We start from the raw sequence: 18462 nt of genomic DNA, 5'->3' as shown, positions 1-18462 counted from the left end.
GCTTGGGGCTGCCCGGGAGTTCCCACCCCAGGGGCCAGCGGGACCCTCGGTGCCAGGGAGCAGAGGGGCTCCAGGCAAGGGCTACGAGAGGAGGCAGCGAGGGTGCACATGTGCTGGGGTGGGAGGACCAAGGGAGGTCTCCAGGCTGCAAAGGGAACGGCTGGAACCATTTCATTGCCTCCCAAGGGTTTCCACTTAGAGAACACAGAGGAAGTGCCTGCTGTGAGGCTGAACGGGGCACAAGGGGCTGCAGGCTAATGAAGACCCCTCTGTCTGGTGCACAGCCAAGAGCTGCTCAAGGCTTCTCCAGGGGATCATGAACGTTTGGGGATGATTTCCACTCACCTGCAGGTGCTGCAGACAAAGCACTTGGGGTGGTAGGTCCTCCCCAGGGCGGAGATGACCTCTCCAGTGATGAAGTCCCCACAGCTGTCGCAGCGGGTCCCGTAGAGCTGCTGGTAGTCGTGGGTGCAGATGTACTCCTGGTTCTTAAAGAAGAAGCCCGACTGTGCCAGGTCGCAGCCGCACACTGGAGGGGAGGACACGAACCCGTCAGGGGGACAGTGGGCAGGTCCAGCCCAGGATCCCTGAGCCCACTTCTGCTGCCTCTCCAGCAGCAGTCCCAGGGCATCCCTGGGGACACAGCTTCCTGCAGGTATCTCAGAGGGTTTCCCTTCCCACCAGAGGGCTGGGGCCTTCTCCCAGCACCACAAGATGTCAGTGTTGGGCTGTGGCGGGGTGCAGGATGGTACTGCCTGGACAGCAGGGCTGGGCGTTCCCAGAGGAAATCCCAGGGCTGGGAGGGAACCTCTGCAGCCCCCCCTACACCACGAACAAACAGCTTGGCAGGGCCAGTGGCATCCCCTCCTGGACCCACTGCACCTGGCTGAGGCTCAGCCCCTCCTTTTGACATTCTCATTGTGTCAGGAAGCTGAGAACAGGACTAGCAAAGAGTTGGGAATGCCCTAGGGACAACTAGGGAGAGGTCTTCTCCATGCGCTGGGGCATGGCTGCCTCTGTGATGAGCCATCCCCATTCCCTGGCCTGGACATGAAGCAGTGCCCTAATGGGTACAGGTCCTGGGACACACTGGGGTTGGAGATCTCAGTGCTTGTTTTTCCATAGGTGTCCAGCCCAACCTCGCTTCCTTCCCTGCTGTGGGAACCGTGGGTGGTGCACAGCCCATCACAGTAATTCAAGGAGACGTGGCCAGCCCGGCCTCAGCATCATTTCCCTCCCACGAGTTCTCCATCCAGAGAGACCTCGAGAGCATCAGACCCTGGAGGGCACATCTGGCCTGGCACAGGGACCAGGTCCTGAAGCCTTTGCACAATGCCCATCACCCGTCCTGCAGGGTGATGGGGTGGAGGGGGGACTACAGAGCGACTGAGCACCTGCTGGCACAGCCCACCTTGGTCTCTGTTTTACCCTTCAGGCCTGAGCACCTCTCTGTCCTGTCCTTGCACACCCTGCCTGCACCTGCAGGCCAGCCCACACAGCAGCCACCCTCCCCAGAGTGGCAGGGGACAGCTGGACCCACTGCTGCAGGGCCCATGGGGGCAGAGATGCAGCTCCTCTCCTTTGGAGCATCCCTTGGCCAAGCTGCTCCCTGGTGCTGTGAGTACCCACCTGAGGGGCATAGGGCCAGCACCCACTGCTCTCCAAAACAGCCTGTCAGCAACAAGGGACAGGTCACCAGCTCTGGGACAGCATTAGGAAGCAGCAGCAAGATAAAATGAAGCTGGTTTATGCCCTGTTTGCTTTGGGACCCACAGCACGTCCCAGGGCTGCACTCCCATGCCAGGCTCCAGCAGACATGGCAGGGACAGGCAGTTGTGGGAGCTGGCAGCAGCCAGCCAGAGGTGGCAGGAGGTGAGGGAAGGTGAGACAGGAGGATTTCCTCTCATTATATATTCCCTTTCACTTGGAAATCGGGCAGCGAGCACTGCCAGGCTCTCCCTGCTGGCTCCTGGGTCCTTTGAAGCTGGCAGCTGTCTGAGCTCTTTGTCTGGATGCTCAGCTCCTGCTGGATCCTCCATGTCTGAGCTGGGTAAGGGCAGGATACTCAGCACAGTGCCATGCAGGTGTAGGTCAGCCCCGAGGGCAGCCTGGGACCCACATCTCTCCCAGAGATCCAGGGCTGCCCATGCCACAGGGGACAGGGCTGCAGCAGGAGTGGGGACCATCCAGGGAAGTGTCCCCTGCAGCCAAACCAGCTGTTCTCTGGGAAAGAGCAGCAAAGTATGGCCATGGGGATGGGGATTTATATCCTGCTTAGTACAAAGTGTTGGGAGCATGGAAGACCAGAGACCTTTAAAAAGGCCTGAAATGGGATGTTTTACAGCCTACAGAAGCAGTCATTGGCCTGGCTGAGAGCAGCTGCTCTAATAAAGGTGCTGAGGAGCCCTTCACAACAGCTCTGCACCATTAGCTTTACAGCTCTGCAGCTCTCCTCTGGCGCTCAGGGAGGATTCAAACAACCTCCCTCCTCCCTTTCTGGCAGCCCTGAGGGCCACTGAGTCCCAGCTGCATCCCATGACATCCCACAACACCTCAGTCACGTCTCCTGGGCGGGTGGCAGTGATCTGTCACCCAGCTCCAACCCCACCAGGAGCCACTCCAAGTATCACCTCACTGCCTCTCAGCCAGGCTGGCAATACCTCCCTCCTCCTCCTCCTGATCTGGGGGCAGGCAGCTGAAGGAGGTGGTGGCCCAGCCACATCACAGATGGGCCATGGGCACATTTGTACCCGCACACTGCTGGCATTGAGGCTGCTCAGGTTTTGGCCATCCCTTCATGGGCTCTGGCATCAGGCAGGGGCACCGTGCCGTTACCTCCCACCTGTGCCATGCCACTTACACCCTGCAGGAAGCTGCCACCCCAGCATGTGACCACATCTCAGAGGGCCAGGTTAGTCAGTCCCCAGAATTTTGCTTTCCAAACTGCATCCAGGGTTGTGGAGCAGCCTGGCCACCTACCTTGGCAGGTGAAGCAGCGGATGTGGAAGTGATTGCTCTGGACACGCACCACCTCGCCCTTGCATGTGTCCCCACAGCGGTAGCACTGGATCACGGAGGAGCTGCTCCCAGGGGTGTAGGGGTTTTGCTGATAGGGAACTGCTGGCAGAAAAGAGGGAGGGGAAAACAAGAGAGGGAAGGGGTCTGTTAGCATTTGGGACACAGCTGGGTGTCACTGCACTGACCTCTGCTGGGCAGCTGCCAAAGAGCCCTCTGGTGACAGCGACACGGCTGCCGGACATCAGGACATCACTAAAGGCAAAGGACAGCACCCAGCGACTCTGAGCTGGGTGCCCATCCCTGTCTGGATTTGGGATTTCCCTGCCCCACAAAAGAGCCATGTCCCATGTTGGCTCACTGGTCTGCAGTGCAAGTGCCCAAGCACTGCTCCCTGTCCCTGCATGGACAGCCAGGTCACCTGCAGCATTGCCCCAAAGCCAAGCATGCCTCCCTGGATGCTCTCCTGTCTCCTAAGCAGGTGCAGAAGGACAACACAGGGACCAGCTACCCACTGCTCTGCTCAGCCCTCAGGCAGCCCTGGCTTGCTGCTGACCCGTTCAGAAACAGCCCAGCGAGCACCGATTTGGCAGCAGCAGGGGAAGGAACTGCTGTTTTTTTGGAGCTTCCATTTGTTTGGTTAGGAACTGGAAGAAGAAGTAATTTTTCAAGGAGCTTTCAAACATCACGGCAATTGAGTGTTTGGCCCTGGTGGGACTCTCACCTCCTCAGCAAGGAGCAGCATCCCAGCCCCGCTGCTCCTTCCGGAGCAGCACCGTGGCACGTGCAGGCTCTGTGCTGAGCTGGGGGCCACAGGGGAGGGGAGGGTGGCGTGGCTCCCACAGAACTGTGGGCAAGAGCCATCTTTCTCCTGCTTCAGAGAGTCCAGAGACTCACCTCCACTCCTCATCCCCCTCCAGCAGCTCTGCAGAACACCATGAAGGTGATGCTCAGCAGCCTCACCCCATGACCCAGCGTAGGATCCATATGGAGCAGGGGATCTTTCTGCTGCCTCAACAAAACCCCCAAACACACACAGAAAACATTGTACTGAGCAGTTCCTGCTTTCCCTGCCTCACCTGCAAGTGCCTGGGCTGTGCAGGAGGTCTGGGCAGGCTGACACCATGCCAGCCCCTGCAGGCAGGGGCCAAGCAGCACAGGACTTATTTGCTGTAAGATTTCCGAGAGGGAGTCACGACTTGGGCAACTTGAGCAGCAAAAGGCAGCATTTCAATGGGCCAGAGATTTTCTGACCCAGTGCTGAACTGCATTCCCAGGAACAAGAGAAGCAGCTGATTGAAAGCCAGTCTGTGAAGTCCCTCCAGAACTGGGAATAAGGGGCGCAGGACAGAGAAGATCACTCATCAGAGGCTCCTCAGTCACTGAGGGGCAGATCAAGTGACAGGGAACAGAAGCAGCCCATTATTAGCTTCAAAAGCAAAGAATGAGAAGTCAAAATGACATTGAGACTGTCTCACAGTAAAATCCCATTCTGTATGCCAACTGCCCAGAAATACACTCTGCAGACATGCACCACTGCTTCCCTCTGGGAAATGGGCTGACCCTCCCTGACCACTGCTCCATCCCCAGGTCTGTGGAGCTGCTGGGGAGAGGCTGCCTCACCAAGCTCAACCTGAGGGCTGCAAGGGAAGCTGAGGTACATTCCTGTGAGTGCCCTGCTGCAAAGTTCAAGCTCCAGCCTTCCAAAAGCTGCTGGGACTTCCCTCCTGATCGTGCTTTTGCAGGCAAAGAGCTCTCAGAGACCAATACAGGCACTAAGGATACCAAGTGCCAACAGAGAAGCGACGAAATGGGAGTCAGGCCTGGAGCTCAGACCAGTAGAGACACTAACTAGTCTAAACCTAATCACTTTAAGCTCCCAAACACAATGAAGGGAGCAGGGTACCTCTACCCACGCTTTCGCAAGCATGTTTTGCCAAGAGGCACAAGCCCTGGGAACAGGAATCCAGGACCTCCTGTGGCAGCTGCTGGTGGTGGTGTGTGTCCATGAGCTCTGCAGTAGCCTGGGGAGACCAACAGGATCTCCCGAGGCTGGAATAAATGGGGGATCTTTTCTGTGAGGGTCTCCAGCAGAGTAAGAGTTACAGCACTGAAACTTCCTCCCACGCACCCAGTGCTCACGCCCTGGCCCAGAATGAAGAAGAAGCCAAGCCCTGGACACAGCCACGGAAATCCACAAAGCTCAGTGAGAAAAGCATGACAGAGGTGGGAGGAAAAGCTGGGAATTAATCAACATTTAAACAAACATTGATAATAAAAAAAGGGGAACAAAAAAAAAATAATAACCTATGTCAGAAAATGCAGGCATCACTTATTCCGGGCTTCTGGTCTCTAGGGAAAAACTTCCTGGTGTCCATAGCAACACATTGCCAAGCCCCTGCATCGGCAGGTCTGATGGGAGGAAGGCAGAGGAAAAGGAGCCAAGGATGGAAGAGATGGTTATAGCTGTGTTACACCACAGAAGGAGATGGAACTGATATGGTCGCTCCCGCCTGTGCCCATGGGGGCGGGGAAGGACCCAGCTTAGGGAACCATCTCCCTCCCGCCCGCTGGCTTTGTTCAGCACTACACCCAAAGCTCCCCGATTTGTGATTAACCTCCAGCCCATGCTGGAATTTTGTCCGGGAACATTAACGCATTGTGTTGTTGGGGCTCTGCTTGTTTTCCAGCCGGCAGCTGCCCGCCTCGTGGCCTCGCGCAGGAAGTATTACACATCACTACAGCCCTGAGCAGAGGGACAGCTGAGCGGGGCAAAGCTCATTACATCCAAATAATCCAGTAATAATGTAAGTAGCATTAGTGGCCTTGCAGGCCGAGATGCAGTGGCCAGGGCAAGGGGGTGGGAGCTGCCCAAGGAATGCCTTAATCTCACCCCGGTTTGCTCCTGCTTTTGCTTGTGGAGCGGCTGCTGGGCGAGCTGGCTCCGTCCAACAGTTAATGCATTTGTGCTCCACACTCATACAGAAAGGCTGCCCAGGGCCAGGCTCCCGCAGGGCTGTGCCCATGTCCCAGCTGGCTCTTGATCTGCAGAGCCCCAGGAATGGCAGTGAGCTGCCACGGGGCTGCGTGGGCACTCGACAGATTTCCCACTGATCCGGATTAAGGTGGCACCTCCGGTCAGGGATTGGTGCCCCGTGCAGCCTCAGGGTCAGGCAGTGGCAGCGGCACACAAGTGAGGGAGTGGGTGACCTGGGCAGGGGAGAGACCCCCAGACAACACGCATGGCTGCCCAGAGGAGCTCTGTCACCCAGGAGAGCAGAGGGACCCTGCCCAAGGGATCCTCCAAGCCACTCTGCAGTGAGCAAACTGCAAGTTCCTGCTGTGCATCCCTGGGCAATCCCCCTCCTTCACTTCAGAAGGGTCAACAACCTTGTTTGTCTTCCTGTCCTCTTCCTGCACCGAGTCCCAGCCCTCCACTAAGGAGCAGTGGGATGGGGAAATGCTGAACCCTTATGCTGCCTCTGGAACGCTCTGAACCATTCAGGGTTGACAGAGGATAATTCCCATCTATCTTGGAGGGTTTGCAGCTCAACACCAATGCAAATAACAAGGTGGCTCAAACCAAGCTCCATCAGCAGTTTGGCCCCCCTCCCTCCTACCCAGGCAGCCCCATGTCCCACAGCCACAGCAAACTAGTAGCAATCCAGGAGCAGAAGCTGCACAGAGACAGCCAGAGGCAAAAAAGATCCATCCATCCTACCTTGCTGAGACCAAACCAGGTGCTGCTGGTTTCCCACCTATCTCCCCCTCCCAGCCCATTAGCCCTCCAGGAAGGTCTATCAGGTAGAAGCTCCTGCAGGTGGGGTTTGGATCATTAGCAACAGGAACTGGAAGCTCCCACCCAGCTCTGCCTGCCCTGACACTGTGTTTGCTGTCAGCCTGTTTATGAGACAGCATCTCCACAGGGGAATGGGGATGCCTGACTTAATTAATTATCAGTAATTAATATCTGCACAATGCTGGGAGAGCCACAGGTGAAGGGGACTGTGGAAAAGCAAAGCATTCATCCTGAAATTAATAAGGAGAGGCAGTGCCACTGTGGGAAACTGAGGGGAACTGTGGGTGCCAGGGGGCGATGCTGGGGCTGAGTGTTGGCACATGCAGCGAGGGGTGAACGAGTGGGTGCTGGCTGTGTGCAGGGAAGATGTGGGTGTCAGCATGGGGTCCAGCTCCAGAAATGCTGGATGTGAGACCTGAGTTGGGATGGATGCTGGGAGGGGAGGGGGAGCAGCAGCAGCAGTGCTGCTAGGCAGATGATGTTGGCAGGAGTCCTCACACCTCCACGGGGCTGAGCTCCCTTCCAGAAGCCACTGCCTCCCACTCGTCCCTGCTGCCTCCCACTCCTCCCAGCTGCCTTGCAGTGAGCGATTCCCCACAGTCATCCTCTGCACGCTCCCTGCCCAAACTGGGGCTGTAAATCATCCTCTCACAGAAACCCACTGGGGGTGGTGGGACCACCGTGGCACAGGCTGCGTGTGGGATGCGGCTGCCCCGGGGAGGGTGAGGGAAGCTGGGCACCCCTACTGGGTGCCTGAACCCTGGGGTGGGCACAGCTGGCAGGCCCTGTGCCCTCGTGCCCCCAGGAAAGGGCCAGTGCCATGGCACTGGGTGAAGGCGAGGAGGGGGTCGGGAATGTGGCGGGGCTGGGGCGAGGAGGGAAGAGGAAGCCCAGCCCTGCCAGCACACCAGTCCCACAGGCGTCAAGGCTGAGGGGCGGCAATGACTGGTCAGAATGGAATTTTGCTGGAAGCACTGGAGGCTGAGGGAGAGGCTGGGGTGAAGCACTGGTGATGGGACACAGTGTGCTGGGCTGGGGGCAGAGAGCGAGGGGGCTGTAAAAGAAACCTCCGCTGGGATATGAGAACTCTGGGAGCCTGCACCTCAAATCCTCTTGCTGCAGCAGGGATTGAGGGTGACCTGGCTGGCTCCAAGCCCCACGGGAGGTGAGGGCGAGGGGGAGGATTTCCCCTCCAGGCAGGAGCTATGCTTCGTCCCAGGGGTGGCCAGGGAGGAAGGGTGGGACCTCCAGCAGCCACGGGATATGGGTTTCTCATCAGCAGCGGGGCTGAGGGCTCCTGCCTGCTGTCCTGCAGCAGCCAGAGAGCTTGGCCACAGCCATAAAAATGCCTTGGGAGGAAGAGAAAGACAGGCTTGGAGCCAAATGATGCTGGTCCTTCAGGCAGGCATGGGCAGAGCCTCAGCCTGGGTCCTGGGGGGCTGCCCTTGACCCTGGCATGCGGAAATGTGTCTGCTCCAACCACCGTGGCTGCTTGTCCACCACAGTTCCCTGCTGAGAAGGTGATGGTGGGGAATAGTTGAGAGCTGGGTAAGGGGCTCAGTTGAAGGATCAGCCTGGAATAAGTGAAGAGTCCAGCAGTTGGGATGCTCAGCTCTGGTGGTGAATCTGACACCTCCTGTGACATCTGCATGGCCATCTCGGTGCTCAGGCAAACGCTTCCCATTGAGCTTCCACAGATAAAAGTCATTTTGATCAAGGAGAGAATGATATAATTACCTTTGCACAAAATATTTTCTCTTCTGATCCTTCCCCTAAGTAAAATCCAGAAGCATTGCATGGCTCCATACTTAATATTTACATTTTTAAGCAGGCCAAGTTCTTCCAATAAAGGCACAGGTTGAGGACAGGTACCATGGATCTGCTGTGGGATAGTTTGAGCCTGGAGCAGCTCCAGCTGCTGCTCTGAACATTTACATTGCACCCATTGCTGTTCCCACGTGTGTGGCACAGGAGTGGGCTGGGACAGGCACTGGCAGGGAGTGGGGCAGTGCAGGGAGCGTGGGCTGGGAGCAGTGGGGACCTCACGCAGAGCAGGCACTGAGATATTTCCAAGCCATCAGAAAACAGCTCTGTTAGTCAGCTCGGAGTGTCGTGCAGGCGGGATTACAAACCCCCGTCAAGTCCACGCCAGCCTCTCCTCTCCTCTCCTGGCTCACAGGCAAAGCCATCTGCGGCTTATGGCTAAAAACCTCCAGCGTGTCGCAGCTCCTAATCCAGCCCTAGGCTTCCCTAATTAGATCATGACCAATTATTGCTCCCACCTGCCTCACGCTGTCCTCTTGCCCCCCCTCCACCACTGTCACTCCTGCACTGTGCATCTTCCTTGGCATGACACAGGACACAAACAAGCTGTGGGTGCTGCGAGGACGCCACCAGTGAGCTGGAGAGCCAGATGCCAGCACAGGCAAGGGCACAGGGCTGCCAGCAGCAGGACAAGGCTAGGATGGGGATGCTGGGCCAGTACCGGCATCATATGAGGGAGGGAACTCTCTTTAGCTGGGTGTTGCAGGGAGGACCTGAATGAGTGGGGCTGGATATCACAGGGGACAAAGGCAGCTAAGCTTGTGCAAGTCCTTCCTTTGCAGAGGTAGGTCAAGGATGCAGGGCAGTGGTGCCAGCCCTGCATTCCCATCCCACAGTACCCTCACTGCACCCCATGTGCCACAGCTGGCCCACGTCCTCTTCTGGGAGGGCCATCAGCTGGGCAAAACCCCTGCCACAGGCTTCTGAGGAGCTCAGATGTTTGCTCCGATCCCACTCTAGCCCCCAACTCTTGGGCACACTGCAGATTTGGACCTCAGGATGCTCACAGGCTCACTCCCTGACTTGTCAGGACAGTGGGTGGGAAGGATGGGGATGTGGAGGTGGGCATGGCCCCAAGAGCTGGCAGCACTGTGCTCTGCACCACATGGGCAGTGCTGCCCAGGCAGAGCAGCAGAGTGAGCAGAACCAGCTTCTCTGCTCTGCTACCCAAGCTCCCAGCACTGCTCTGGAAGCAAAATAACCAGTGCTGGGGCGTTCCCCAGAGCTCATGTCCAACTGGAACTGGGACGAGGCAACTGTCACTGTTGCACAGACTCTGTGGCTGGCCAGTGACATGGGAAGGTGCCCAAAGGGATGCCAAAGCTTTGTACATGGCAGGACAATGTACCAGGGTGGGAGCTGCTTTGCAGGGGGTCACACTGCTACCACTGCAAAAACAGCTAGGAGGGAGGTCAAAAACACAGCTGGAAGAGACAAAGGAGAAGGGTAAATAGAAACAGAGAAGGAGAAAAATAAAGAGGATAGAAGGAAAAAGGAAAAAAGATGGAGCAGTGAATAGTGAGGGCCCTGTCTGCACAGCAGAATTCATTTCTGGCTGCGTTCATGGAAATTATCCTCCAAATGTGAGCATGGAGGAAGCACTGATTGTCTCCTCAGGCTGACCTGGCCACAGGCAGCTGCCTGTGCCTGCCTGCAGGATGTTTACTTCCCAGCATGGGCAGCACAGTCAGGGCTAGAACGTGCCAGGAAAACCCAAAGACCCCACTGCTGACTGAGGCTGCAGCAGGTTTCACCTCCTCCCCTGCAGGAACCTGCAAGCCCTCTGGAACCCCCAGTCCCAATTCCAGCAGCACCATGGCCTGTCCTGAGAAAGGGGCCCTGGGATCTGCCTGGTTTGCTCAAAGTACTGACTGCTGCAGCTGTGATTTTTTCCAGATTCTCAACAAAAAGAGGAAAAAGTTGCCTCTTCTAGTTCTTGGAGCTGCAGGGAAATTTGACAAGCTCAGTGCAGAGCAGCCTGACAACAGAAAACCTTGTGTAGAGTTCACGAGCTTCCCCAGCCTGACAGCTACGCCCTGGGCTGCCCAGAGCCGGTGAGTCAGGAAGCACACTGTGTCCCAACAATTCCCAACCACCCTCCTCGGCAGTGGCCACCACAGGAACCAGCCCACACATGGCATCCTCACACACAGGGCTGCAGCAACACTCACACCCAGAGCATTCCTCTAGGGAAAGAGGTCCTTTTGCCACTCACCAGGCAAAGGAGGAGAGTGAGTGCCCTGCCACAGGCTCAACAGCATCCCCAGCCCCACGCTGATCTGTGCCATGGGAGGGTGCCCAGAGCTAGGTTGCATCCCTTGTTATCTCTGCTCTCATCCCACCAGCAGTGCCTGCTCAGAGGCACCAGGGTTTTCACCAGCATTCACCTCCTATTGCAGAACCATCCTTTAAAGCTAAATTGTCACTCACCAGTCACAGAAACTAAATAAATGAAGAAGTGGAGGGCTTTATGGAACAAGCCTCCCCTGCCTGGCAAGTGCTGTGGCATCACCTGGGACCTTCACAGAATCATTTAGGTTGGAAAAGACCTCCAAGACCATCAACCTATGACCAATCACCTCCTTGTCAACTAGACCACAGCACTCAGTGCCACGTCCAGTCTTTCCCTGAACACGTCCAGGGACAGTGGCTCCACCACCTCCCAGGGCAGCCCCTTCCAATTCCTGACAACACTTTCTGTGAAGAAATCCCTCCTGATGTCCAACCTGAACCTGCCCTGGCAGAGCTTCAGGCCATTTCCTCTTGTCCTGTCACTATTTGCCTGGGAGAACTAACACCTTCCCTTTCCTGAAAGGACCCTGCCAGGATGGCTGCATGGAGACTGGAGGAGGGCGAAGGGCCAGGAGTGAGGCTGTGCACCCCACGTGTGGGAGCTCAGGGGCACAGAGCTCAGGAGGGGGCTGAAGCAAGGGAGGAGGCATTGCAGGTAGAACACTGGAAGATAAGAAGTTCAGGTGTGTGTTTGAATACCTGTGCTTGCAGCCACATCAGTGCACGGCCCCCATGGCATGACATGTGCCCTCCACACCGGCTGCTTTTCTCCCATCTCCAACAAGTGCTGCTGGGATCTTTTTTTCCCACATAATACTTGTACAGCTTGTCATGGCAACGAGATCTCCTTGAACTGCAATTGCAGCCAGGATGCCTGGTGCTCACACTGGCCTGTCTGCAGGCATCATGGAAGCCCCTTCCAGCAGAGCTCTAGGCTCCACAGACCCCCAGACTGGGTGCAACTGGGACCCCCAAGGGAGGCTGCTGCCTGCCTTCCCATGCCAGGCCCAAGCTGCCCCTCAGCCAGGATGGAACTGGGATTTGGGGATTTTTTGCAACAACTAACAGACAGCACCAGGCAATTCCTCCCATTTGATCCCCTCCAAGAAGGGTCTGTGGGATGCTCAGCTCTGCTGTGCTGGGCCAGCTGCTCCCCACCTTGTCGTGTCTGTCCCCCCAGCAGCATTTGCAGGAAGCATGAAAGAACTGGGTGATGCAGGGGAAGGAAGGCTGTGATCCAGCCGTGTTCCCTGCAGGCAGGACAGGGGCTGGGGCTGCTCCTCCCATGGTCACCCTACTGGGCACAGCACTCTGTGCTGCAGCTAAAATCATGACTGCTGCTCCTGACACAGTGCTTGCACCAGGATCTGCTCTCCATGTTTACAGAATCACAGAATCATTTATGTTGGAAAAGACCTCTGAGATCATCGAGTTCAACCTGTGACTGGTCACCAGCTTGTCAACTAAACACAGCACTGAGTGCCATGTCCAGTTGTTTCTTGGACAACTTCAGGGATGGTGACTCCACCACCTTCCTGGGCAGCCCCCTCCAATGCCTGACAACCCCTTCTGTGAATAAATTCTTCCTGATGTCCAACCTGAACCTGCCCTAGCAGAGCTTCAGGCCATTTCCTCTTGTCCTGTCCCTTGTTCCCTGGGAGAAGAGGCCAACACTCACCTGTCTATAACCTCCATTCAGGTGGTTGTAGAGAGTGAAAAAGTCTCCTCTCAGTCTCCTTTTCTCCAGGATGAGCCCTTCCAGCTCCCTCAGCCACTCCTTATATGACACACACATCCTCATCCTAACACAATATCCTAACACACATCCAGAGTGCCTGTCTTCCTGGGATCCCAGGCTGCATCCCAAACACACCAAGTGCTGCATACAACCACGGAGGGATGAGGGGTTCAGCCCCTCTGAAAGCTTGTGGAAAAGAGAGCCCCCAGCACCTGGTGTACCCTATCCATAGGGTACATAGACTGAACATGCCACAGCTGCCTGCATATCCTACCTGGAGAGCCCAGGCTTCCCAGCAGGTGTGGTATTTCCACTGAGTGTGGGGCTGGAGATGTAGTGCTCGACAGGGAATCACAGGCTCTAGGAACAGCAGTAAATCTCCAAAAGGCACAGCTCAAATTTCAGAGCAACTATTTAATTCCCCTCCCTATTATCCCTGAGAATATTTTAGTAGTTCTTGGTGTCTTGGGGAGAGGAAGAGAAAGGATAGATTGCATTTTAATTAATAATTGCTGAAATGCATGGCTGGCCAGGGCAGGAGCCACAGTGAGCCCAGAGCAGAGAGCTATGCCAAACAGAAGGGGATGGCATGACAGACCTCAGGTGCCAGAGGGCTGGTGCCAGGTCCTGCCCCAGTGTGTCTCCAGCAGGACAGCTGAGAGCAGCCCCCTGTGCCACTTTCCCAGGCTGGAACAAGGATGCTCTGCACCTCTGCAAGTCAAGAGGCCACTCTCCTTCTTCCTCTTGAAATCTCTGCTTTAGGACTTTAGCTGGTCCCAGCCCTGCCGCTCACATCCTGCTCTGACACAAGGTCAGGCTCACAGAGGAGTCCCAGAATAGCCCAGTGATGGGGGAGCTGCCTCGGTGGTGAGGCTGGGGAGTGGACACCGTGGTGGCACACCAGGCTGCACAGCACAAGCTGGGGAGCTGTGCAGAGCCACCCAAGAGCACAGGCAGCTGTCCATTTGCTTTGCTTTCAAGAAAAATGGAACAGTGAAACCATGGGGGAGAGGGAGTGAGAGGCATGTGTGTGAAAGCTGAAGGAGAGATGGAGGATGCAGACAGCAAACCAGTGTCCCCAGGGGACAAATCCACAGCACATGCACTGCCCAGAGCTCTTCTCTCTCTCCCTCATCCCAGCAGGAGATGATGGAGATGCCACACCATGGTGGAAGACACACACACTTGTACACCCTGAGCAGATACCTGCACACAAGCACATCAGCTCAGCACTCAGGAGGTTGCTGAGATGCTGGATCTGGGCCCAGGAAGCCAGAACAGGTCCCTCTTGAAGGGCTGCCTCTTGATTCAAAGGGTCAGCTGCAAATTAAGAAGTCTGATGAAACAATAAGCAGCAGGGGCAAAGCCCAGAGTGACACAGAGATGCAGGACCCAGCAGGGAGCTGCCAAGAACCCCCAGCCATGTGCTGTTTATCCCAGCCCTGCACGGGGTAGGGGGGGGTCACAGCCCTCCAGGTCCAGAGCCCTCACAGCACCTGCCAGGAGAGGACAGACTGGGCTCCTGTGGCACTGCACAAAACCCAGCCTTTTACACACAAAGCCAAGGACAACATGGCCAGGAACACAGCGAGAGCCCAAAAACACACTCCTGCCCTCTCGCCCCCACACGCATCCCCCTGGAACATCCCAACCCCAACCTGCAGCCAGAGGTATCCCAAGCCTGCCGTGTGCAGCCGGGCACTGTGCCAGGGCTGCTCCCACTGCCAGCATTTGCCACTGCTCCTACTGGCTGCTGCTGCCCAGCAGATGTGCAGCACTCTCTGAGCTCAGCATTTAGGGCTGCAAAAAGGTTTATTTGAGACGGGTGAGGAGAAAACCCTGCTGAGAGGCTGAAGATAGGATTTCATCCTTACATCTGGTTCAGCTTAAAAAGTCTTGCCTGAGCTGTTATAGATGCAACAAACAGTGTACAAGCGAGGGGGCGTGAGGCGGATGATGTACACAGGCACGTTGCACATCCATGGGCTTCAGCCTTCAGCTCTGCCTATGTCTCAAAGCAGGGCTGAGGTGGGAATAGAGATAGCCCACCCTGGGAGAGGGATCTGGGTGAGCACAAATCCACCTGAGCAGTCACAGAGACGAATGGCTGCACTTGGCAGCCCTCTGTGAATCCCAGGTGGAGCAGGACCACCTGAGGACACACTCTGGAGGACACCACACTGCAGTGTACAGCCAAGCCCTAGGTAGCAGCTTCCCTCTGTCCATGCTGCTGGACCCTGCCATACCCAGGGCACACATGTCCAGTGGGGTGACACAGTCCCAGTCCCAAATCTTCAGTGCTGCAGAGCAAGAGCAAATATGAAAGGCTTCCCCATGTCCCCTCTTCCACTGAGGTCACCCAGTGGCCAGGTTGGACAGGGTTTTGAGCAACCTGGTCTAGTGGAAGGTGTCCCTGCCCATGGCAGGGAGTTGGAACTAGATGATTTTTAAGGTCCCTTCCAACCCAAATCATTCCATGATTTTTTGACATCCCCCTGCCTCAGTACACACAGCCACTGTATCCCACCCATCCTCTGAGCGTGGGACCAAACTTGAGCTGCCACTCCCAGTAGGAACTCTGGGCCACCCATGAGTCCCAGCAGTTCTACTGCTGCCCTTGGCCACCCCAGCTTCTCTCCTGCCCACCTAGGGAGAGGACCTGGCAGGGTGGTCTCGAGGGAGACAGCTCACTTGGCAGCCAGGCACCGGCCAAAGCCCATCTCCTCCCCCGGATTTTATTCATGAGGCGTGACAAGTGGGTGAGCCACAGCCAAACAACTCACCCAGCAGCCTCAGCCTGTGAGAACACAGGAGGAGCGACCTTGACTGTGGGCTGGACCCAGCCCCAGCCCACACAATGCTATTTTTGGCTCTAACTGGGCTGGACAGGTTTGGGGGGTCCATGCAAGGGATACTCTCGAGTCCTAGTGTTGAGGGGTGCCAGATGTGTGTAGCAGAAGAGTCTAAACTTGAGGTCGTGGCCAAAAGATGAAAATCCTGAGCTCATCGTTTTGCTGAGGCCAGATTTCCTGCTAAATAGAGTCTGTGTTTAGTGCTGGGAGACAGTCCGGGCTGTGTGGGAGTGCTGGGAGCCCAGGGGACTCTCCCCTCGCTGCCAAAGCCCACCCACTGCCACCAGTCAGAGAGGCAGTAGCCTGGGCGAGCTTTAGCAGGAGGGACTCATCCCAGCTGAAAAAAAACACCCAAAAAACCCCAAACAGAAAGCAGCAAAGGGGCTTTCTGAGGAAGGGAAAGGAGCTGTCAGATGGTCTCCGACACGGTGGCATCCCCTGCCGGGCCCTGGAGGGGGCTGTGGAGTCAGTGCCAGGGTGTCCGGGACAGGAGCCGACACAATGGAAACATTCAAGCTCGTTCCTCGCACGCACACGAACGCGCCGGAGACAGCCGGGACAGAAAGGAGCTTATTTCTGGCTGATGCGTGGAGGGATTTTCTGTTTGCTGCTGTGTTTTGTATTTGCAGCTTCCCGTATGGAAATGCTTTTTCCCTTTAACGTCCACCCATGAGCCCAGTGGATTTTGTTGCAGTTTCCAAAACATATGGTGCATACATCAAAAACATAAAGGATGCTATATTTAAAATATTACAAAGAGAGCCAGGAGCTGACATTTTTAAACTAGGGCAGCGTCTGAGAGTGAAAAATGTGGGGATTTAGGATTTTCTATGCCAGATCAGAGAGACAGCCCCATTCGATGAGACAGAGCCAGGTTGGCAACCCGCCACCTTGCAGCAGACTGTTGCTTACATAGTCTGGTACCACTTTTGGGAGAGGATCCACCCGGTCAGTCTGTGCCTGCACCCTGGTACTTCCAAGGGGCCTCAGTGCTGCTGAGTCCAGCACATCCCTGCCCTGATTGTTGAGTTTAATGTCCAGCCGATACTTGGCAAAGTGGTCTGCACGTGATGCTCTGGAAAGACAGCCCCAAACCATAATGCACTGAGCTCATTTCTTACTGGTTTCTTCTGAGATCGGTTGATTCCCTGATGGGCTGAGAACCTCCTGCATTACCCCACTAATCGCTCTGTGTGCAGCATCATTTATCTGGCCAACACAAGCACTGCAAGGGAGAAAAATTCATGCCTTTTGCAAGCACAGGTTAGAAGAGCAGAGGCTTCTCCATGTCATTTCTCCAGGCTGGGGCTTGTTTCTCCTATTCTACAGAGTGCAGAACACTCTCTTGTTTTATTTTAAACCATATTCATGCTGGCATTGTAACTCCAACCTGGGAGACTGCGTCATAGCCAGGGAATGAGGGGTGTTGGATTTGCTATTTTTAACCCTTTCTACTCCAGGGAGTGAACTGAAATCAGATCTCCATCCAGAGACACTGCATAGATATTAATGCAATGAAATGGGAATTTGGACTGGGGGTGACAGCTGGCAAAGCGAGCCCTGGCGTCACAGAGGGGACAATCTCCCCATAAATAGGATGCATGGAAGGGATATATATTACAGTGCAATTTCAATGCCATCAGCACGTGCTCAGAGGGATGGGAGGCTCCAGACCAGCCGCCCCCCAGCCAGTCCCATTCCAGAGGATGAATTACAGCTCAGGGCTGGTGGTAAAACACCATCAGGAGCTTCCCTAGCAGGCTCCAAATTCCTCTATCAACTCTTATATCCTGGGAAGGTGATTTCTAAAACAACTGGGATCTCTTTCAGCTGTGCTCCTGGTAGCGGGGGCAACACTGCCCAGGGCTGCAGCAGGAAGGGCACTTTCACATCCCCCTGGAGCCCTGCTGAACCATCAAACCCCCTGCAAACCACGGGGTTTGCAAACATACTCCTGCAGTGCACTAATACAGAGCATCCCACAAAAACTGTGCAAACCCCTTCCAGGGCAGAGCTCAGCACTGCCCCTGGGGAGTCCCTGTGGCACAGAGTGTGTTTACTGCTTTCCTTAATCTATTGTGATCCCCACTCTAATTATGTTAAAGGTAGCAAATGGAGCCTTTAAGTGGTCATAAAAAGATTGTATTCGCCCCCCATGGAGCTTATTTGAGACACCTGGCCGGGCATATGGGTGGCAGAGAGGGGAACAGAGCAGGCACCAGGACTCTGCCGGTGGTGGGGTGCAGTGGGGGACAGCCCTGTGCCAGGGAGAGCCCAATGGCCACCAATAAGTTTCACAGAATCACTTAGGTTGGAAAAGACCTCCAAGATCATCAGAGTCCAACCTTTGAACAATCATCACCTTGTCAACTAGACCAGAACACTGAGTGCCATGTTCAGTCGTTTCTTTAATACCTCTGGGGACGGTGACTCCACCACCCCCTTTGGCAGTCCTTGTGGTGTTTCAGGCACCACAAACACTGCAGGACAGCACAAGGCATCAGACAGAGATGCTGACTCTCAGGACAGTACTAGAAAACATCACATCCCCAGCCCCTTTGCTGCCCAATGTCCATCTCACCTACCCCATCCTTAGTGCTGGTGGTTGCGGTAAAACCCCGTGGGATAGAGAATCTTCTACAACCTCTGAAAAGCACACACAGAAGGGTACCTCAGGGTACCAACAGAAGGGTACCTCAGAGGGGATACTCTCCTTGCAGCAGCACCATCCAAGGCCTCTCTGAGAGCCACTGCCCCAACCCATCTACCAGAGGTAAAAGGTGGGTTCAGAGGAAGGAAACTCCCTCCCCACCATGCAGGGATGCACTAAGCAGTCCCTGGGACAGAGAAGACTGGAGTAGTTACAGCCCACCTCAGTGCAGAGCCAGTGTGGGGCTCCTGGCAGCCTGTACCTGCAAGCCCCACCAGTGCCTGTCTCTAGC

The 18462-nt window shown here is 55.8% G+C and overlaps 1 protein-coding gene across 9 annotated transcripts in view; it reads right to left on the bottom strand.

Annotated features, from left to right (window-relative positions):
- ABLIM3 (actin binding LIM protein family member 3) overlaps positions 1-18462 on the bottom strand; it is a 53038-nt gene that overhangs the window by 17595 nt on the left and 16981 nt on the right. For 7 of the 9 annotated variants that reach the window (XM_018073660.1, XM_018073664.1, XM_018073663.1 and 4 more), the window contains exons 1-3: positions 5323-5422; positions 2980-3117; positions 346-529 (exon numbers count right to left, since the gene is read on the bottom strand). In XM_018073660.1, coding sequence (XP_017929149.1) covers positions 346-529; positions 2980-3117; positions 5323-5344 — 344 coding nt within the window. In that variant the 5' untranslated portion in view covers positions 5345-5422. Of the gene's footprint in view, positions 1-345; positions 530-2979; positions 3121-5322; positions 5423-18462 lie in introns of those variants that run through there. The other 2 variants (XM_018073661.2, XM_018073662.2) reach the window with 2 other exon arrangements.

Source organism: Manacus vitellinus, unplaced genomic scaffold (genome assembly GCF_001715985.3).
Source record: "Manacus vitellinus isolate BGI_N305 unplaced genomic scaffold, ASM171598v3 scaffold_25_pilon, whole genome shotgun sequence".
Taxonomy (NCBI): domain Eukaryota; kingdom Metazoa; phylum Chordata; class Aves; order Passeriformes; family Pipridae; genus Manacus; species Manacus vitellinus.
Note: the sequence above shows the minus strand (reverse complement) of the source record. Positions and strands in the feature narration are given on the sequence as shown.